The sequence below is a fragment of the Cynocephalus volans genome, chromosome 1, assembly GCF_027409185.1.
Source record: "Cynocephalus volans isolate mCynVol1 chromosome 1, mCynVol1.pri, whole genome shotgun sequence".
In the NCBI taxonomy this organism is placed as follows: domain Eukaryota; kingdom Metazoa; phylum Chordata; class Mammalia; order Dermoptera; family Cynocephalidae; genus Cynocephalus; species Cynocephalus volans.
Genome location: NC_084460.1, coordinates 44,760,891 through 44,783,262, shown reverse-complemented (window position 1 = coordinate 44,783,262; position 22,372 = coordinate 44,760,891). Strand labels below are relative to the sequence as shown.

Sequence of the window (22,372 nt, the reverse complement as noted above, 5' to 3'; positions counted from 1 at the left end):
CAAAATAAAACAAGTGTATGGGCCAGCTTCTGCCTGAGGCCTCCCAGTTGGTGCTGGATGGCTTTGTTTTAGGTGGACATGTGCTGCTATCTGCTGGTGGAGCAGAGTAGGTGGCATACAGGGCAAACAGGTTCCCTGCTGACTTGGGAATGTCACGCATCCCCCTCTGTTCTTCCTTCTCTTTAGAGGTGGTGTGGGCATACACCTCAGGGCACCTGCCCTGAACTTTAACCCCATCCCCTTTTGAAAAGCCAAAAATTCTCAAGCTATCCTTTAAAATATTATTTTGTTAATAGGTAATGCATGCAGAAAGTAAAGAGTGAGAATCAAACAATACCAAAGGAGCTGGAGCAGGGGTCAACTCGCTACGGCCAGTAAGACAAATCTAGCCCACCTGTTTTACTGTGGTCCACGAGCATTTTTTTAAATGGTTGAGTGCAAAAATATTTCACAACGCAAGAAATTCATATTTCTGTTTCAGCTGTAAAGTTTAATTGGCACACAGCCATGCCTATTCATTCACATACTGTCTGTGGCTGTTTTTGCCCTGCAGCAGTAGAACTGAATGGTTGCAAGAGACCAAATAGCCTGCAAGCCTAATGCCTAAAATATTACTATCTGGCCCTTTACAGAAAAGGTTACTGTTGGGAAAATAGAATAGTTTGGCCAGGGCCCTCACCTCAGGTCCAGTTGGGTGTGGTTCAACATCCTTTGTAAGCAAATTGTCTGTGTGTGTGTGTGTCAGAGTTTGGTCAGGACCCTCGCCTAAGCAAATTTTGTGTGTGTGTGTGTGTGTAGTTAGTGCGCATGCACGCCAATGTATCTTTTTTAGTTTCGTTGCTATTGTATTGAGGGGGGGGGGAAGGGGAGAGGAGAGTTTTAGTGAAGCAGGAGGGCATCCCCGCGCAGCTATGCTTTCCAGCCTACAGCCTCCAAGGACCTTTTGGCCAGTTACCTAGCTCATAGACCTGCGTTAAGGGGTCTGGGTACCCAGCCTGGCATGTGAAGGGTTTGTGACCCAGTCTGTGAACGGGCTTGAGGGGTCTGGGAGCTCCAGACCCAGCCCTAGCTTTACAGTCGGCCCAGTCGGTGCAGGATTACCAGCGGGTAAAAGAGCCCGACAACTAGCATGGTTGTGGTCGTCTGGCTTTACAACTGGCGTCACGAACAGGATTAAGAGCTAGACAGTTACCAACCCCTAGCCTAGAGTGAAGAGTGAATTCCTTCCCAATTCATATTCTCCCAATCCCTGAGGTCCCCTCCTCACAGGCCATCATTTCAACAAGACCTTTGCAAGTCCCTTATATTAGGCATAGAGATATGTCTACCCACACCCCAGCCCCACTTTTTTCACCCGATGGTTGGATATTATGCACACAGTTCAGCACCTTGCCTTTTTTCACTTAACATTTTTGGAGACAGTGTCACTATCAATACCCAGAAAGCTTTCTTATTCCTTTTCACAGCTGTGTAGTATTCTGACTTTGGGATGGACCTGACCTTTATTTTTTTAATCCCTCTCTCATTGGATGTTGAGGTCATTTTCATCTTGGGTATTACAAACTGATGTTCTGTGCAATAGAGAACTTAAGTCTTTGCTCATAAGGGCCAGGGAATCTGAAGGGGTCAATTCCTAAGAATTGAATTGCTGGGTCAAAGGGTGTTTGTGTTTTAAATTTTGTTAGCACACACCAAATCGTCTTCCACAGAGGCTGTGCCTGTTTAAACTCTTACTACTTTTGAGAGGTGCTTATTTCCCCACACCCTTGCTAACACAGTGTGTTATCAAATGTTTTGTTCTTAGCCAATCTGATAGGTGGTTTTAATTTGCATTTCTCTTACAGTATTTCATTGAATCTAAGGTATCATTTATATCTAACATGCATCCTGATTTTAGAGATGTTTGAATATAAAAATTTGCATCATTGAATAATTGAAATACAATATGTGGAGTGAGACTAGGTATTTTATTGCGGGTTTAGAAGGTATTTTCATTTCCTCATTTGTTTATGTCCTTTTCCTATTTTTCTTGTAAGGCAGGGCAGTAGTGGGTAAGAGATTGGAGTTCAAATCCCAGCTCTGCCACTTACAAGCTTGTGACTTCGGGCAAGTTACCTAATCTTTCTGTGCCTCAGTTTTCTCATCTGTAAAATGGGGATAATAATGGTACTTACCTCATAGGATAGTTGTGAAGATTAAATGAACTAGTATATATAAAACATTATGTCTCTGGAACATAGTAAATGCTTGATAAATGCTTGCTATGATTATCATCTTTCTTTGGAGTTATCTTTATTCTTGGTAAGTTGCAAGGGCTCTTTATAAATTAGGGAAACTCAACACCAAGGTCAAGGGTTCAGATCCCCATACCAACAAGCCACCAAAAATAAATAAATAAAATAATTAATTAATTAAAGAAACTCATCCTTTTTGTCATCCTCCCATCCCCTGCCCCAGATCCCTAGTTTTTATTCCTTTTTCTCCGACCACAAAAGTAATGTATGATACAAAATTCAGACATTACAGAAATAAATTTCATAGGAAGAAGCCAATGGAAACAATCCAAATGTCCATTGATAGAAGAATAAGTAAATGAACTGTACCATGATACTCTACCCACCCACTGCCACCCTTTCTTGGCTGTATATTTTAGCAACTACATCATACATTAAATAGCATGTCTTAATGCTATGCTCCAACACACCTCAGAGGGACACGACTCCACATATGTGCCCCAAATGCCACCAGCAAATGTATTACATACCTTGTTAACCACAGATCCCTTCCCAAGGATTCTACTATCTGTCTTTCTGCGTATCCATGACCCTTCCTGTCAACAGTTCATCACCTTTATTTTCTGTAATTTGTACTATAAAAGCTATAGCATGAGGTTGGGTTTTTTTTCGTAACTATAAATTGGAAATATAAACGTAAAGGTGGTGGCTAACATATATTTTTATGTTTTTCACATTTCAAATATACTTTTTCAACATATCTTTCATATCCTAGAGATTCCAAAACAGCCCTGGTGTTTTCCCACCTTGTTGAGAACAGCATTTTTGAATGAATGCCTTGGAACGGGTCTATGTGTCTCTCTGCACCAGCTTCTTGTATCTATTACGTTATGCTTTGGGGCTGTAGGTAACAAAAACCTACCTTTAAGAGCAGCTTAAGCAATGAACAGTTATTACATGGCTAATGAAACAGGAAAGGGGACCAAAAAAGCTTTCTCCCCAGTTTTTATCAGGTGAGGGAAACTTGCCAAACACCCACCCCACACCCTTTGGGAACAAGGTGACTGGACTGGAAGTCAACGGTGTCCAACACACCTCCTCTCTGGTCTCCCCGCATCCAATCTTGCTGCCGCCCAATTGGGTCTCTTCGCTCAGTCTCCTCCAGACCGCCAGGCGATACTTTGTGAAAACGTAAACCTGCCCACATTTTGCTTAAAACCTCCCAGTGTCCACCTCCCTCGCCACAAGGGAACCAGCAAATTCCCCAGGGTTAAGAGGACTGAATTCCAAAACTGATATTACTCCCCCCCGCTTGTTGTGTGACCTTGGAAAAGCCACCTAATTCTTCCGAGCCTCAGTTTCCCTATCTGACAAATGGAGATGGTAATAGCTACTTTGCAAGGGTCACTGAAGATTAATAACAATAATAGCAGCTAATACTTATATAGCACTTACTCAATGCCAAGCCCTCTTCTAAATTCTATAGTTATATTAATCATTTTAATCTTCCCAACAATCCGATAAAACTGGACTCTCTTATCCCCATCAGCTGAGTTTATCAGCTCAAGCGCAAAGCGGGGATAAGGCTCAGGCGCAGCAAGGAATCCCGGTCCGGAGATTGGCTGTGACCTGCCGGGAAGGGGGCGGAGCTTTCCGAGGGAGCGTTTGGGCGGGCACTACTACAACTCCCAGCAGGCTCCGCGACCCCGCCGGACTACAATGACCAACATGCCGCGGGCCGTCCCTCTTAACCTCTTCCTCCTGCAATGCTCTCTGCTCAGGAAATCTAATTATTGTCAATTTTTGCTTGCAAGGAATTTCCTACGAGAATGAAGGAATCTATGCGACTAAACATTTATGAGCGTCGTGGAAAGAGGCTTGTGTTTTAATATTCACTCCACCTGTTAGCTCTGAGTCTCAATTTTCTCATCTGGGGATATTCCTAGGAGTTGCATCGAGTTGCAAAGATTAAAAGCTGGATGTAATCAGCCTGGTAAATGTCAGCTCTTATAGTGTCCCTTCCTCCTCCCTGTGCCAAGGGAATTTATCAAAGCACTTTATCTCCACGATAACCCTATGAGGTCGACACTATCATCCCCCTTTTCAAAAGGGGAAACTGATGCCAGAGAGGCTCAAGCCTCTTACCTGAAGTCACACAGCAAAGTAAGTGATGAAGGAGGACTCGAATCAAAAAAATTTTACTCCAGAGGTGAGTCCACCTCGGGAGCCCAAATGCTTCCACTCACTTCCACTTTACAGTGACCCCCAAATCCAGGGCAAATATTTTCTGTACTCCCTCAAAGCTAACTTGTATTAAGCGATACGGGAAATAATGTCAGTGTCCAAGGAAGGCTTCCTTGAGGGGGTGATGCTGGATCTGAGAATTGAAGAGTGGGAACGGCATAGGTAAAGGCCCTGGGGAGGAGAGGGCATGTTGCGTACCAGAAGCCTCAAAAAGGGCCGGTGAGTGTATCTGGAGTGGTACAGCAAGTCTCAGGGGTACAGGCAGTCGGTGCTGAGGCTAGGGCAAGGCAAGTGAGGCAGTTAGGGCACAAATTTTAAGGAGGCACTCACTTGTAGAGTCGTGTAAGTGAAAGTTGGGACCTGAGTGAAAGCGTCCTTAAATGATGCCCTAGACCCCATCCTAGTCCCAGCTCTGGGTGCAGGACCTTGTGGGTAGGGTGTCCATCCATCCTGGTTTGCCCTGGAGAGTCCTGGTTTCCCCATGTTGTCCTGGCACAATTATAATAGGTCCCCTTTTAATCTGATGAGTGTCCTCATTGGGTGATAATTCTATGGTCACTGAACTTGTAGAGTCTATATTTTATCCAGACGGAATGGGGAGCCACTGAAGGCTTTAGCTGGAGGGTGTTTTGAGTAGACTCTGGCTGCTATGGGGAGAATGGACCATGGGGGAGAAAATGGAAGCTGCTGGAGCCCTCCAAGTGGGAGACAAGGGCAGCTTGCTCTGAGTGGCAGAAGTGGAGCAGAGAGATGCTTACTAGGCTTTGCCGTCAGAAAAAAGTGATGAAGTGGATGTGCTGGGTAAGGGCTTCTGGCTTCCTTGTTCCTCCGTATTTGAAAGTTCTGGTCCTTCTGCCAGTGTTTTGCTGTGACCTTAAGCCAGTCCCTTGACCTCTCCTGGCCTCAGTTAGGGCTTTTCAGACCATTCATGATAAAAAAAAGGAGTTGCTTCTTGGGTTTATCATTTATTTGCCAATGTATGTCCCAGGGCCTTTGCACATGATGTTCCCTCTACCTCCACATCATTCAGGTCTTTGTTGAAATATGACCACTTTAGGAGGCCCTTCCTGACTGTTCCTTACTGCCCCTTCTCTGGTTTATTCACAGTTATCATTTCCTATGTATACCCTATCATAGTTATTTATATATTTTTGCTCACTCTCTGTTTCTGACTAGAATATAAGCCTCTGAGAGCAGGGACTTGCTTCTTCAGGGATGTATATCCATCCCCATAACCTAGCACAGTGCCTGGCACATAGTAGGTACTTAATAAATATTTCTTTGGATGAATGAACGGACTGATGAGCGAAAGAATGAATGAATGAATGGAGGAATGAATATTTTCCCTGCCACTTTAATGCCCCCAAATCACTTAGGGCGTGCACGTGCACGCACACACGCACGCGCGCGCCTCCTCTGGCCAGGGAGCATCGACCCTGGAAGCAAAACCATTTGGCCTGGGTTCAAATTCTGACTCAGCCACTTAACAGCTGAGTTTAGATAAATCGCTTAATCTCTATCAGCTTCCTTTTTCACATTAATCCTGACGTGGTAGAGATGTTGTGAAGACGCAACTAGATAGGAAAATGACCGAAGCAAAACAGGCGCTCTTTGTTTTAAAGCTTTCTTTTCTCCTTTTTCTTTCACAATCGCACCCTCTCAAGCCTGACTACCCCTACCCTTCTCACCAAGCGCCTCAATCCCTCTCTCGTACCCCAGCCCGGAGGGACTTGCAGGTTGCTGGGCCCTCACGCACGCATATATTTCCTCTCCAAAAGGGGAGGTAAAAAAAACCTTCCCCGCCGCGTGTCGCGCGGATTCGCGGAGCGGGCGTCAGCAGCGGCGTCTGCGCGTGCGTGCACGCCTGCGCATCAGGGCCAGGGGAACGGGTGGGGGGTGAAGAAGGGGCCGGCCTTCGCGCGACAGCTACGCAAGATGGCAGCCACCACGGGCTCGGGTGAGCGGGGGCGCCGGGCGCGGCAGGCTCGGGGGGGCTCGGGCTCGGGCCGAGGGCTGGGGACCCGCAAAGGCCGCTGCAGTGGGGCCAGGGCTTCTGCGCCGCCTCTGTCCGCTGGGCTCTGCGGCGGCGACCGTAGCGGCCTGAAGGAGGAGGAGGAGGCGGTGGCCGGAAGCACGGGCGGGGGCTAGAGGGGCCTGTGGGCGGCACGGCTAGGCCCAGAGGCTCCCCCCTGGCGGCATGAGCGCCCCGCCGAGAGGAAGGGACGGACCCCGCGGCGCTACTGGGGGACCGGAGTGAGCGAGGGGCGAACCCTGAGGCACTCCTGAGGAGACCGGGGCTGGCGGCTCTTTGAGGGAGATCGAAGGGTCCCCTAGGGGATGAGGAGGTGCCCCAAAGCGGATGAAAGTCCCTTACTGGGTGCTGGGGGTCCGAGTGAGGTGGCAGCCTTGGGATGTCTGTTTGGAGGGAACATCAGAGAAGCTCCTCAGGATGAATAAGAGGCGGAAACGGGATCCTCAGGAGGTGACTGAGAGGATCCCCCATTGGTTAAGGGGATGGCTCTAGCGTTAGCTTTAGGGACGGGGTTAGCTAAGGAGATCTCTATGTTGATTAGAAAGGGAGAGCCTTGGGGTGGCTGCTTTTGGGTGGGAACTGAGGACATCTCCACAGGATGAGTGAGCGGGGGGAAAGGAGTTAGATGCCAGAGGGATCTGGTTGGGGTGGCTGATAGCGAAATGAGCCCATCATTATCAGGCCTCTATTTAAGGAGACAGATGGATTCCTCCGGGTTAGGTTTCAGTAGACAAGCTCGAAGTGGGGCAGTTGGTGGAAGCCTCTGATATTGGGTGAGGAAGAACAGGTGTATTGGGAGCGCTGGGGGTGTTTGTTGGGGGAGGATAAGTGTAAACTGAAGGAAGCCTCCTGCAATGGGTGAGAATGGGAAAAGGACAGGTTTCAGAGATGTCTCTTAGAGAAGAAACATCTCCTCTTCCTGTGCTGGGCACAGGAAGCATACCCTAGAAGTGTCTTTTTGTGAACACTGTCACTCCCTTCCACTCCTTTGGATAATTGGGACAGATATGTGGGTTCAGCTCAGAAGTTCCCCATTGGCTGGATGGAAGTGGGGAGAGGAACAGATGACATGGGAACTCATGGATGACTATTTATGGAAGGATGGGCAAGTGGGAAATGAAGGGGTACACAGGCGGGGGGTGCTCTTCCAAGTCCCTAGTAGGTTAAAGGAAGCAGCACTTATTTTGAGACTGAATTTTCTGCTGTACACACCTAAGGTAGGCGAGAGGTTCAAACCCTGAGGGGTCTGCTTTAGGATTAGCATTCTGCGGTCAAGGGTGTCAGGGGATGGACTCAGATAGTCTTCTTGATGAGGCAAGGTGGGCATTGCCTGGAGAAGATCCCCCAGATGGGCTGATGAGGCAAGAAAGTCAGGTTGTAGAAGTGCAGGATTTGGGAGAGACTGGGTGTCCCTGTTTTGATGCAGAGGCTGCAACCCTCTGGCACCTGACAGTGAAGTTGGCCAAGGAGGCTCTCCTAGATGGGGTGAGGATGGCTGGTCACTGATGGAGGAATTAAAAAGGGCCACAGTGTTTCCCCACTATGGGCCTGCAAGGACTCCAGCCTGGGTGCTGAAATCCTCAGGCTATTTCAGGCCACAGCAGCAGCACTGTTAAGAGAGGTTGGTGATCTAAGGGGAACAAAGTGAGGGGAATCCATCTTTCCAGGCTATTGCTCCTCTAGTATCCCAAGGAGCCATACTTGTCTGATTGTAGGGTGGGAATAAAAGAAATTGGATGTAGGGGATCTGACTGGCTGCCTTTTACCCTTAAAGTAGTGTGGTCTTCCTGACCATAGAGGAGACCATCCTTTTACTAGATTTTGATTTCAGCTGGTACAGTGCTGAGTCAATTCATTTACCAAGACACTGCCACAGGCACTCCCAGAAAAGAGAGGCTGAGTCAGTCCAGATTGCTGGGGAGGACTTCTCACCAGAATAACACCCCTGCCAGGTTGCTGTGAACTGGGAATACAGTGTGCCTGTGGCAACCAGTGATATGGTGATATTGCAACTCAGACCTATTTGCAGTCACTTGAGATTGATTACCTGCAGTCCAGTTTAACAGCTACTTGATTCTAACTTCTTGAGGCCCTGCCAATTGAAGAGTGCTTCATAAATGCTGTGGCAGTCCGATAAAACATCATCAGTTGCTGTCTAGTGGAATATAGGAGCACTTGGCATGATTTAGACAACACAGAACAGTCTTTGAGGTGCCCTAAAACGGGCTTCACAAAATTCTTTTGTCTGTTTATTCAACAGATATTTACTGAGGGCCTTTATCCCACTGTGAATAGCAAGCAAGATGGACATAGCCCCTGTTGTTGAGGAGCTTCCATTCAAGTCAGGGAAAAGGCCACTAAAGGAGTAAATAATTAAGACGATTTAAGATAGCAGTAAGTGCTATGAAAGAAATTGTGTGATGTGATAAAGTGTCTGGAGAGATGGTCAGGGAAGGCTTTTCTGAGAAGATGGCATTTGCACTGCGACAAATAATGGTAAGAGCCAACCCTACAGTGTGGGTCACATGTGGGAGAAAGGAGGTGGACTGTGAGTGTAAAGGCCCTTGTGGTAGGACCGAGCTTGACATATTAAGAGAACAGAATAAAAGGCCTTAGTGTATGAGGGAGGCTTGTTAAGGAGATGAGTTGGAGAGAGATGGCTTTGGATTATATTGAGTGGCATCAAACAAGTGTCTGATATAGTAAGCATTCAGTAAAAATTTGTTGAATGAGTGAATGAGAATCTTAAAAAGAGGGGAATGATAAGATCTGATCTGTGCCCCTAGGCAGTGGAAAGGAATGAAAAATGCTGAGAGTGGAAGCAGGAAGACCTTAATTGGGTTAACCTAAAATGAGTTTACAGGCTTCTCTGCTTTCTAATCCGGAGAAGTCTTCCAGGTATGGTGAGGGACCCTGAGGCCTTCCTTAGTCAGGTTTAGAGAAGCTTCTTGATTAATCTGTGCCCCTGATTGCCAGGAAACAGCTGTGAAGCCTTTGAGTTCCTGTAAGGGCTGAACTTAGTTGTTTTTTGTTTTTTGGGTTTTTTTTAAAGATGACCGGTAAGGGGATCTTAACCCTTGGCTTGGTGTTGTCTGCATCACGCTCTCCCAAGTGAGCTAACCGGCCGTCCCTATATAGGGATCTGAACCTGTGCCTTGGTGTTATTAGCACCACACTCTCCCAAGTGAACCGGCCCTTGAACTTAGTTTTTTTTGTGAGCACTGCTTTCAGCACTTGGCTACCCCACCTTCCCTCTTTCCTTGTTTCTGCAATGTGTGGTTTCTGCATAAATCCTTGAAAAGAAAACTGAGAAACCCACCACAATCCTTTAGGATCCCCATGCTGTGAGGGTGACTTCCTTCTGCCTTGGCCAGAATTGCAGGACCTCAGACAGTGGCTCCTGCCTATCAGGTCCTTCCTCTCACCCAGCATCGCATAGTTTTCACTGACAGTTAACCAGAAACTAAATGCCAGAGGGGTAGGCCCTGGCTGGGCGGGATTTTAAATTTGTATGCATCAGAGTGGCCTCATACACACATTTAGCTTAGGAAAATTTAAATATATGGGCAGTGGATATTAAATAGTTTTCCCTTCCATTCAAGGATGTTCCCTAGAGAGAGCTGGAGATGGGAGATGAGAACCCATAGTCCCTTACTTGGTCTCAGTTCCCATGTGTCTTACTGTGTGAGCATCTTGTACCAATTGTAGTAAAGTGCCTTTAGCACAAAATGGACCCTACATTCTAGAGAACTGTTTCATATTGTGCTCAGCCAAAGAAACAGCAATCTACTCCAGTGATGGAGGGGAAACTGGCTTTGCTGGACTAGCACAAGCTGTTCCCCTAAGGGATTGCCATGATTTTGACGTTCATGATTTCCCCCCTTCACATTAACTTTAAAACCACCCTATTTCCCCTTTCCACATCTTTCTCTCCATATCTCTCTCTCTCCCTCTTCCCCTCCCTCTTTTCCTCTCCCCCTCCCTTGCTCCCTTTCTCCCTCCCTCCTTGCCCACCTGAATTGTAGCTCTACAGTAGTTTGATGAAAGTGGAATACAAAATATGAAGTCAGGAATCCTCTGTTTAGTTCTGAAAGGCCACAGTGAAGTACAGAGTAGCATGTTTGGTGAAGTAAATATTTTAAGAATATTGCTTGTATATTATGTGTGGTGCTTTAGAGGATTCCATGTACTTAGACTTACCTGTTATGTCATCTCATCTAACTCTCCACAACCCGGTGAACTAACTAGGGGAAGTGTCAGCCCTATAGTATTGCTGAGGAAAGAGCCAAAAACTCAGGGAGATTAGTGGCTGGCGGAAGAGTGGTGATGCTCAGACTAGAGCCCAGGTGTTTTGACTCCAGTTCCCTTCCCAACCTGTCCCCAGTATCTTAGGAAGGAAATGGACAAGGCATGGATTTTGGCATATTCCCTTCCTAGATCTTGGAGTGTTTAATTTTGGTGAGAGAAAGGGCTTTAATAAGAAGTATCTGCTACCCATTTCAGGAATCCTTTTTATAGCATCCCTGGCCAGCCACCACTTAGCCCCTTCTGGGTAATGTGCTGTCCAACGAGAGTGAGGTACATTTTTAAGGAAACTCTTGTTTACACCTTGTACTAACTCACACCTGTTGGGTTTGGGCCTCCTCATATCATGTACAAAGTAAGTTCTCATCCTCGTTTACATGCAAGCCCTCAGAATTCTTTTTAAGTTGCACTTCTAGGGCTTATTGTGTGCTAAATGCTGTATTAAATACTTTGTCTCACTTCCCACAGCAACCCTTTGAAGCAGGTATTTATTATGAAAGTGAGGAAACTGAGGTCCAGAGAGGAGGGATGACTGGCCTGAGGCCCAGAGCCAATGACTTACTTGCAGAGCCAGGGTGCAGAACAGGGAAAGTTTTGCTCCTGGACGAGTGCTCTTGGCCATACTGTCATTCTTCCAGCCCCCACTGTCTGATCTCCAAGCTAGGCATCTCAGGCTCCTTCAATCATCGGCATGTCTGTTGACATTTTTGCCTTGGCTGATTAGTTCATTCATGGGTAAATAGTAATGACCCTCAAGTAGGAGTCTTTCCTCACCTTCACATCCACCCCATCACAAGTCCACCCCAAAATATATGGCAAATCTTTCTCCTCTCCATCTCCACTGTTGTCATCCTAGTCTAACCAGAACCGTCTTTCTCTTGCCTGGAAGACCAAAAAAGCCTCCTGCTTCCAGTCTTGCATTTTCTATACAGGAGACAGAATGGTCTTTTACAGACATAAAACAGAAACTGCCACTCCCCTTCAGAAAGCCCTTCCCACTCCCCTTGGAATAAAATCAATCTCCTTTCCATGGTCCACAAGGTCCTGTGTGGTCTTGGCCCTGCTGCCCCCTGACCTCACATAGTATCATACACACCTCTGTTCTTGCTCTTATACTGCCGAAAATGCTCTACACTGTCCATGTGTCTGACTGCTTCTCATTTCTTTAGATCACAGCTGCCCAGAAAGGTCATCCCTGATCACCCCATTCAATATAGTCGTCTTAGTCACTGTCACAGCTCCCTCTTCTCATCTGTTCTAAAGCACTTAACCTTACCTGAGGTTTTCTTAATTGTTTTCTTACATATTTTCTGTGCCTTTCCACTAGAGCAGAATTCTTTCCTGTTCTCTGCTGTGTCCCTAGCACCCAGCACAGTCCCTGACATAGTAGGTGCTCAATAAAATTTGTTGCATGTTGCAATGAATTAATCCAGAGTCTCACTTTGATGTAGTCAAATATATAGATTTGACATATATGGAGAAACAACATGTCTGATAGGACAGAAGCAAAAGTGGCTGTTCAGCCCTTCAAAAAGGAAAGTTCTTATCCTAATTAGTTGGTATTTATAGAGGTACTTTATTATAGAATTAACCATATCTTTTTCTTCCCCAGCTGTCCTGACTGACTTCCCACATCTTATTCTTTGTGTCCCCCCTTTCAGAGAGAAAATCTGATCATTGTCCTTGGTCACTGACCCTAACTGCAGAGAAACACACAGGGTCTTGTGTTCTGTCACCTGCTGTTTGTTACATTGTCTGGACTGTTAAGGATGACAGAGTGGTGGGTCTTAAAGTAGTGAGCATCAGAATCACCTGGAAGGCCTGTCAGATTGCTGGGCCTACCCTTGGAGTTTCAGATTGAGGAGTTCTGGATTAGGGCCTGAAATTTACATTGCTAGCAAGTTTCTAGATGAGGTCCAGACTGCAGGTCTGGAAACCACACTCTGCAAACTCTTGCTCTAGATAAGGAAAGAAAATCTGCTCCTCTGGGCTGGCAGTAACTAGACAGTCAGACAGCACTTGCTGGTTGCTGAGGAATAAAAGTTACCTGACCTTGACTTTATATTCAACTTTCAGGGACTTTTGAACCCAGGGCATCACCTTCTAGGCCTCCCTATTTTCTGAAGTGAGAGCAGCACCAGATTCCTAGCTCAGTTCTTTGACTTCCCTGAATGGGCAACCAAACCAGTTTTCACTAGCAGCTTTCTTTTCAGGAGAAACCTGTGAGCCTCTACTCTTTTAAATCAAGACACAGGCCCAGGGTTTTTCAAGATTGACATGCTCTGAAAGCTGCTGCTTTGTGGCCATGATTTTCCCAAAAGATATTTTAAAGGACTTCAAAATCCTTTTGTACCACAAATATTTTAATATGTTGCTGTGTTTCAAATTACTGCATTGAATGTTTTATTATGACATGGTGTAAAACTTATCAAATATTCATGCTTTTTCAACCTGGTTGTCATATTTTCTTTGTAATATCCTGCAGCTGCTGACTTTTCAGTTTATATTTAGCCAAGAAAGTAACTAGCTGACTTTTGATACTGACAAAGATCCAGGAAAAATCCCTCTGGAAGAATTCTGAAGTAATAGGAATAATATTTTCTTTTTAAAAGTCTTGGATTATCCTGATTTTAGCACCTTGATGAGGTTATTTTAACATTTTCATAGTTAACATTTTTTTTTTTTTAAAGTTGACTGGTAAGGGGATCTTAACCCTTGACTTGGTGTTGTCAGCACCACGCTCTCCCAGGTGAGGTAACCAGCCATCCCTATATAGGGATCCGAACCTGTGGCCTTGGTGTTATCAGCACCACACTTTCCCAAGTGAGCCATGGGCTGGCTCTCATTGTTAACATTTTAATAGTCTATTCAGTTATACTTATTAGATGTAGATTTTCCTAGTACATTTTCTAGCTATTGTAGAACCTGTAGTTCTCTTCGTTTTGCAAGATTAACAAGTCATCTTATGTTCTCCATACTGTCACTTGATGCTGTTTCTCCAGCTGCCTTTTAGATGTCCGATTCACAAAGAAATATTGGGAATCTTAAAATTTAGGTTAATTCAGTTGTTTAAAGTGTCATAGAGATAAAACCTTTATCAGAGTATTCTTGGGTTTTTCTGATCTGTTTTTCTGTTCTTTGGCATATGTGGATTTAATTTTTTAATATATTAACTAAATGTTTTGTTTAAATTAATGTTATCATAATTTTGATCTTACACACCATCATTTGAGATAGGATGAGGTCTTCACTTGTGACTGATATATCCATAAGGTCTGCAGTATCTCTGAACTCCACCAATATTTGAACTTATGTCTCTGAAGAAGCCCCTGAAGTTTAGAACTAGGGTATGGTTAGGCCATTGGGAGTTAAAATGCTCTTTTGCTTTGTCAAAAATATTGGTGTATTAGCTTTATGTGCAGTTTATAATAGTTTGGGATATTAGTAACCTGCTTTCCTACATATTTTATAAAACAAAGTTCATTTTATAGTGAAGAATCCTTTCATTTGTGTAGTTTGGATAAAAAACCAGTTTTCCCTCATTTAAAAAAATATGTAAGTTGCCCTGAAATTCTCATTCACACTTCATTAAAAAATAAAACCAGTAATCAAGTTTTAATTAACTCAAAATAAAAAAAAAATTAGATAATTATAGGATATCAGTGTCCAGTATTTTGGCTATAGTAGACCACATTAGAGTTAACAGTAGGAAAGGAAGAGATACTGTCATTTTCAACCAGGAAACATTTATTGAGTACCATTATATGCCAGGCAGGCATACCATACTCTGGGGAGGCATGATTGAATGAGTCACAGCTCTGACTTGAGACACTTAGAGAGTGAGTCAGACAGTAAAAAAGAAAGAAAAGAAAAATTACAGCATAGACCTTGTGTCGGGGTAAAGGTATCTGAGAGGGCCTCTGCAGACTGCCTGGCTTCTAATTAAGATTTGTAGTTCTTAAGATCATTATATTTAGAATTTAACATGTAACTTTTGGGGGGCTATTTAAAATAAAAGAGCTCATATTAAGGCCCTTCAATAATCTTTGTAATATTAGACTCTCTTTTAACGGTGCTGTGAATGTTTTCCCTATTGTATTTTCAGAAAAAAACCTGAGTTAGAGTTTTGTGACACTGAGGATTATTATTTTGAAATAATATCCCTATCCATCCATCCATTCATTCAACAAGCATTTGAGTTCATACCCTAGAGGGCAAAGCACTCTTTGAGGCCTTGGAGATTCAGCAGTGAACAAAACACATGAAGTTTTACTGTCTTGGAGCTTGTGTTCAGATAGGAGAGACCATCAGTAAACAACCAATAAAGTGGAAATGAATATATTTAAAATGTCAAGTGGCAAAGAGTGCTATGAAGAAAAATAAAGCAAGTAAGGGAATGGGAAATAAAACTTTAGGAACCAGTCAGCCATTCATAGCTCTGGGACAGAATTCCAGGGTGAGAGAATAGTGAGTGCAAGGGCAGAAAGTAAGCTCTCTCAGAAACTGAAAGCTCTGGTATGGCTAAAGGAAGGTAAGGGAGCAAGGGAAAGAGTGGCAGGAAATGTTGTTGGTGAAGCAAGTGGGATTCCATAGGCCAGGTAAGGAGTTTGTAAGTGATGGCACCTTGTTTACCTTTAAAGGGATTATTGTGGAGAATAGACTGTAGGAAGAGCCAAGTGGACTAAAAAACTAGTGAAGAAGCTGAGATGGCATGGACTACAGTGATCACACTGGCGATGGTGAAAATGACCAGATTTGGGATAGATTTTGGAAATGGGTTGGATATGGAGTGTAAAAGAAAGATTTCTCTTTTGGGGGGATGTTGGGGGGAGGGAGATTTCTTATGGTGACTGTAAGACTTTTGGCCAGAGCCACACTTGTGCTTTACACTGAGATGAGGATTCAGTAGTTTTTGTTTTTTGAGGAGGAATGCAAGGGAGTTCTGTTTTGGAAGTGTTTTAAGTGTGAGAGGCCTATCAGGAATCTAAATGGAGATGTCTAGGAGAAAGTTAGTTGGGAATATAAATTGAGGAGTCATCTGCTTACTTGGAGCCTTAGCTTGGGTATGATCAGGGGAATCGAGAAGGTCTGGAAAAGCAGAGGTCGGTGGACTGTTCCCTGAGCCTCGACAGCCAGTCTGGAGGTCTGGAGGTGAAGCTGAGCAGACAGAGGGGGGAAGAGAACCTGAGGTTTGGCCAAGCAAGAGTTAAAGGAGAGGGGCTGGCCTGTGGCTCACTGGGGAGAATGCGGTTCTGATAACACCAAGGCCATGGGTTCGGATCCCATATAGGGATGGCCGGTTTGCTCATTGGGTGAGCATGGTGCTGACAACACCAAGTCAAGGGTTAAGATCCCCTTACCGGTCATCTTTAAAAAAAAAAAAAAAAAAAGAGTTAAAGGAGGAGGAGCCATCAGTTGCTGCCCAGATCTCCAGTAACTTGGGGTGCTGCTGAGAATTGGCCACAGGATTTGGCTGTGGGATTTAGAGGGTGCTGCTTGATGCCCTTGACATGAGTGATGAGGTGGAAAAGCCTGATTGGGATAGGTGCAAATGAAGTGAAGAGTCGCAGACGAGGAGTCTGTTTTTTGCTCATAATGAACAAAGAAATGAGATGGTAGTTAGAAGAGGATATGGGGTCAAGGGAGGGGTTTTGTTTTTTACTTCATGACGGATAATACAATGTGCTGATGGAGGTGATTTCGTTGTGAGCTTAGTGCGTGACAGATATTACAGAAAGTACTTTCCAGGTCTAACCTCATTTATTCTCCCTTGCTATCTGTAGCGGCAGGAGTATTGTGATCCCTGCTTTGCTGGGGCTCAAGGTAACATACCCAGGCACACACCTAGATTGCTGGAAAGTTGTGGAGCCAGAACTTGATCCCAGGTCTATGCTCTTAATCCCCTGCTGAAAGATTATAGAATTTTCTCCAAAGTATATTCTGATTGTTTTTTGTGGAAGATACCATAGTGATTACTCTCACCTGCCTTTTAAAAATAGAGTAGCAAACCAGGTATCCTTACATTTATGACTCTGTCTGAGGCCTCCAAAGATCACTGATGTGAATATACACATATGGGAAGCATGGGTTGATTTTAGTGGGGTTTTTTTTTTTAATAAAATGGAGTTTGCAGACCTTTTTATCCTTTTTGCTCAATTTTTTAATTTTTTAACAAATATTTATCTGAAGCCTACTGTGTATAGGCCAGTTGTTTTTTTTTTTTTTGTCACGTTGTAAAGCTAAAAACTACCACCACAGTCACACAAATTAAATGTGTTACCATAAATCTCTGAACATTCCTTCCGCTTCCCATCATCTAGGCCTATAAGAAGTTTGATAACAGATGTTCTGTCACAGTATTTGCTCTAAGTAAATGCTGTTGGCTTTATATCCCGAGTCATTAGTAGTAGCACATCCCTAAGCTGGCCTCTTATCATTCTACCCTATCCTGAATATTACTTGGGAGATTTGTGTTTGCCTTATCTTTGTCCTGTTCACAGCCTTCTGCAGCTCCCCACTGATACCCAAAGTCCTATCGTCTTAGTAACATGGCCCCAATCTCTTCAGTTTTCATCAAATACCAGAGGGGACTGTGAGCCATCAAAGGTTAAGAAACACTGTCCTATAGTAAATTATATTTCTCTCATACATTTTGATACTGTTTTGTTTCATCGAACATTGTATGTGTATGTCTTATTTCCACACTGAGACTTTATACTTTAATACGGAGGCACCTGTTTTCTTTCGTAGCCCCTATATTGCTAGAAAAGTGCTGGATAAGTGTTGGATAATTGTCACACTGAAAGGAGCTGTGTGTGCATATATGTTACTGATAATTTATGTGTAGGGAAATTTTGACAAGCTGGTGAAAAGCCTAGCAAACTTTTAAAAATTGCAGTCCTGAAGTGTATAGATTTTTTTTCTTTTAAATGTGGACTGAGGGCTGGCCAGTTTGCTCAGTTTGTTAGAGCAGGGTGCTAGTAGCCCCAAGGTCCAGGGTTTGATCCCTGTACTAGCTAGGCACCAAATGAAAAGTGTGGAGTGAGTCCAGTTTTACACACATTGAACATGATTAGCCCAGAATGGTCCCTTACCAAGAATTTTTTGTTCTTAGTACAGTAGTGTTCAGTATACCAGCTAACTGGGTGGTAATTAACCATTTCTGTTTAAATATCAGGAAAGAATAAATGAATCGCTCCATAATTTGTAAATTTTTCTAATTCCTGATTTCTTCTAGCTGTTACTATTGCTTTTAATCAATTTTTGAGTGAAAATTAAAGTTTATGGCTTAGAAAAAAATAATTAAAAATTAACAGTCTACTTCAGTAGCTTTCTAGTTTGCAGACTTAAATTCTTCAAAGATTTAGCTAAATAAAGGTTAACTGCCTGATGCCAAATTAGCACAACTTTTATCAATCTATTAGTTAACCCCTCTAACAAAAGAAAGGGTTTAAAATACCCTGTGAGCTAAACGTAGGATGGTAGGGCTCAAAGGGATTTTTTAGAGCAATTAAGTGACCCTAGATGTTGTAAAGTGGTGTTCCATCAGCAGAATCTGACCACAGACATTTGGCCAGAGCAGAGGAGTGACTGTCCCCTTTAGGTAGGGCATGTGTTCTCCAGCTCACCTCAGTTCTTCACGGTCCCTGTTTTTTTAAGCCAGACAAAAAAATTTGCAAAGCCATGCCATTCTTCTAATTTTCTTTTGTTCTCTAGAAAATGTAGCTGTTTTATAAGATGTATTATTTATCATAACACATAATGGTTGTTGTGATTAATTTTAAATGAATTAACAGATATTTTTTAGATTTCTCAGTTTTAAGGATCTGCCAGTTAGCTCAGTTGATTAGAGTGCAACCTTGTAACACCAAGGTCAAGAGTTCAGATCCCTATACTACAAAAAAAAAATTTTTCTCAGTTTTAATTTGTAATTCGGTAAATATCAGTTGCTATGATCCTCATAAACAAGGCTCTTTGAGGACTTCAGTAATTTTTAAGCGTGTAAAGGGGTTTTGAGACCAAAAAAAATTGAGAACTGCTGTTCAAATGGAATAAATGCTTATTGTAATTATTCAGTATATAGTATAGTTATGCTGATATTTATGTGTATATTCTAACTCCTACTTGGAATATTTCTAGACTGCCTAATAGACATTGGCCAATCCAATGTTTTTCATTTGTTAAAGTGGTTCTGGTACCCGCTCTACAACTTGAATCAAAATTGAATAGTCTTATAATGCCAGTATTGCAGTAACAACAAAAAGCTGACTTTGTCCTCTATGGCTTTCAGTTTTGTTCCAAATACTAACCTAAAATAAATTGAACTGACCTCCTTATTTCTCCAGTTCAATTGTGTATGTGGGTTTTGTACACTTGCTTTTAAGTAATTGAATATCTAATCCAATAGGAATGTCTTTTGGAAGTGTAGTATTAATAACTAATATATTCTGTTGCCCTACTTAACAAGTAAAAGTTAGGCATCAGAAAAATATAATTCGAATTTAGTATCTGTTTTGAAACTACTAGCAATGAGCTTGTGATATATGGATGTTAGGTTTCCTAATTAGATCTGGTTGTTAGATGAAAACATTTCAGTCATAGGATGTTTTTTGCTGAAGTTTACAGAGGAGTAGTCCTACTAGAAGTAGTCCAGCCTGACTTTTAAATACCTGACACAAGCAAGTAACACATTTCTTGCCTTGCCAAAAAGAGCAACTCAAAATAGAGGTCACATGTGCAACTTCCATTTAGTAATGAAGAGCTTGACTATGGAAGCTGTTGTACTTTGCCGTTATTCATTCTACAGTCTGACCAAGTTTTAGGAACATTAAAAAACACAGACCACTTACAGTCAGTCACTTAGGAGATGCCATTGAGTTCCCACTCGGAGAATCCTAGATCCTTATTGAGATCAGGTGTCATATAACTGAAACCCTGAAGAAGGTGAGGGAGCATGGCTTACGGATATTGGAGGGAAGAGTCCTCTAGACAGAGGAAATAGGAAGTGCAAAGGGCCTGAGGTAGGACCTTGCCTAAAGTGCAGTTGGTGTAGTTCCTAAGTTGTTTTGTTTTGTCATGCAAATAACATGGGGTCATGGTTTAAAAAAAAAATCAGGAAATAAAGAAAAGGGGGAAAAATCATCCATAATTCCGTCTCCCAGAGATAACAACTGTTAACATCTTGGTCTATATATCCTTTCCAACTTTCTTAAGCTTCTTAAGATGTCACTTAACCATACAGATGGCATAACAAAATACCACGGACTGGGTAACTAAACTTATTTCTCACAACTCTGGAGACTAGAAGTCCAAGATCAAGGTGTCAGCAGGCTTGGTTTTTTCTGAGGCATTTCCCCTTGGCTTGCAGGTGGCCACCTTCTCACTGTGTCCTCATATGGTCTTTCCTCTGTAGCACGCATCTCTGGTGTCTTTTTCTGTGTCCAGATTTCCTCCTTTTTAAGGAAACCAGTAAACAATTAAAGTATGTGTTAAGGTTTTTGCTGTTTCTTTTCAAATACCTTGTGTACCATTATTTAATATTTTTCTTCAGTCAGCTGATTCTTTTGCTTACATTTATTTTATTTTTTATTTATTTATTTTTTAAAAAAAGATGACCAGTAAGGGGATCTTAACCCTTGACTTGGTGTTGTCAGCACCATGCTCAGCCAAGTGAGCTAACTGGCCATCCCTATATAGGGATCCGAACCTGTGGCCTTGGTGTTATCAGCACCACACTCTTCCAAGTGAGCCATGGGCTGGCCCCAACTTACATTTATTTTAAAAAGAAACTTTACCATTATTGTAAATTGGAAGTTGTATAATATTACTTGCCCTAAATAAGTTATTCTTAAGTACCTGACAGTAAAATGAAGTGCTTGATCACATACCACACACAGTCATCTAATGTCCAACTAACAACTCTTCTTCTGGTTTCTTAGACAGAAAACCTGGGAGCTATAGTTGACTCCTCTTTCACACTTCACAAGCAACCTGACAGCAAATCTTGTCAGCCCAGACCTCCAAAATACCTAGAATCATGCCACTTCTTACCACCTTCACTGCTGTCACCCTGGTCAAAGCTAGTAGTATCTTTTGCCAGGATTATTGCAGTAGCCTCCTAGCTGCTTCTGCCCTTGCTCCCTTCACTTTATTCTTTACACAGCAGTCAGGGGGACCCTGTTAAAAACAAGTCAGATAATCACTCAGTAACAGAGTCCTTAATCTCCTACTGCTCTCTCATCTTTCTCACATGGGATTTTTAGCTAAATTGGCATCCTTGCTATTCTTTGACACTCTAAGCAAGTTCCTACCTCAGGGCCTTTGCACTTGCTGTTTTCCCTCTGCCTCAAAGACTTTCCCCTCAGCCATCCACAGGTCATGCTCCCTCACCTTTAGTCATGACACCTGATGCAGGAATGCTTTCCTTGATCACTCTATTTAAAATTGTAGCACCTCCACCCCATTACTCCCTGCTCCAGAACAACTACAATCTGTCATACTGTATAATTTATATATTTATTTTGTTGATTATATGTCTCACAGTAGAATGTAAGCTTCATGAGGGTAGGCATTTTTGTTTTGTTCACTGCATGTTCCCAGTGCCTAGAAAAGTACTTGACATATAGAAGGTGCTCAAATATTTATTCCAATTGAATTAATAATGGCATGTGTCCTACACTTTGGCAAATACTGATATATACTGGGAACATGTCCCACAGTCTTGGGTCCCTCCAGTGGGACCCTTGGGTTTCTTCACAGTCATGTGGTAAGGTCCACTTGCCTCTGAGATTCTAGTGAGTTAGAGGCTCAGTAGACAAGGCCAAGAGAGCTCATTACTTGTCTGGATCCTGAGTTTCTTCCCAGAGAAAATAGTGCAAATGTCAGGGAAAATGGGGAGGGAGAAGAGGCAGGCTGGATGGGTTGGGAGAGCAACTCTAGGAGAGATGCTCTGTGCCCAAGCACGGGAAGGAAGTCAGTCTCCCTGCTCTTCCACAGCCTCTCCCCTGTCTGGCCCCAGTACCTAGGCTCTGTTCTGGAAGACACCTAGAAATGGCTCAAGCCTCAGCCTGAACTCAGGTACTGTGGTTTGAACCTGTGAGATATGTTTGTGTGTTGTTTTTGTGAGCTGCTTGCCAGCATTGGGATTTTTTTAAACAAACCAGCTGCCCTTTTTTAGCTTTTTCACAAGTTAGGAGAAAATCTGTGGCTTAAATCATTGAAAAATAATTTAAAATTTTATGCTTGGCACCTTCAGCTGACTCTTAGTGGATTAAGAAGACACTGTTCCTATTTAATATATCCATGGCAACTATTCCTGCTAAGGTTGTTTGGGAGACATTCCAGCAAATGAGCATACCCTTAGCCTCAGAAATGTGTGATAAGAACAAAAAGAAAATAACCTCTTCTCTTCCAAGGCACTTTTGTTAGCACTTGATTTTGGTGGTTTTCATCTTACACTAGTGGACCCAAAGCACTCAACATTTAGACATGTAAAGCCTTTATGAAGTTTGTCAAAGGGGTGGGGGTGGGGTGTCTCTCTGAGTGTGATGATCTAGCC

The 22,372-nt window shown here is 43.2% G+C and overlaps 1 protein-coding gene across 3 annotated transcripts in view; it reads left to right on the top strand.

Moving 5' to 3' along the window:
• The first annotated feature begins 6,364 nt into the window (after positions 1-6,364).
• UBE2V1 (ubiquitin conjugating enzyme E2 V1) overlaps positions 6,365-22,372 on the top strand; it is a 33,111-nt gene continuing 17,103 nt past the window's right edge. Inside the window, exon 1 of one of the 3 annotated variants that reach the window (XM_063096083.1) lies at positions 6,365-6,435. In XM_063096083.1, the coding sequence (XP_062952153.1) occupies positions 6,414-6,435 (22 nt within the window). In that variant the 5' untranslated portion in view covers positions 6,365-6,413. Of the gene's footprint in view, positions 6,436-8,832; positions 9,007-21,851; positions 21,892-22,372 lie in introns of those variants that run through there. The other 2 variants (XM_063096087.1, XM_063096092.1) reach the window with 2 other exon arrangements.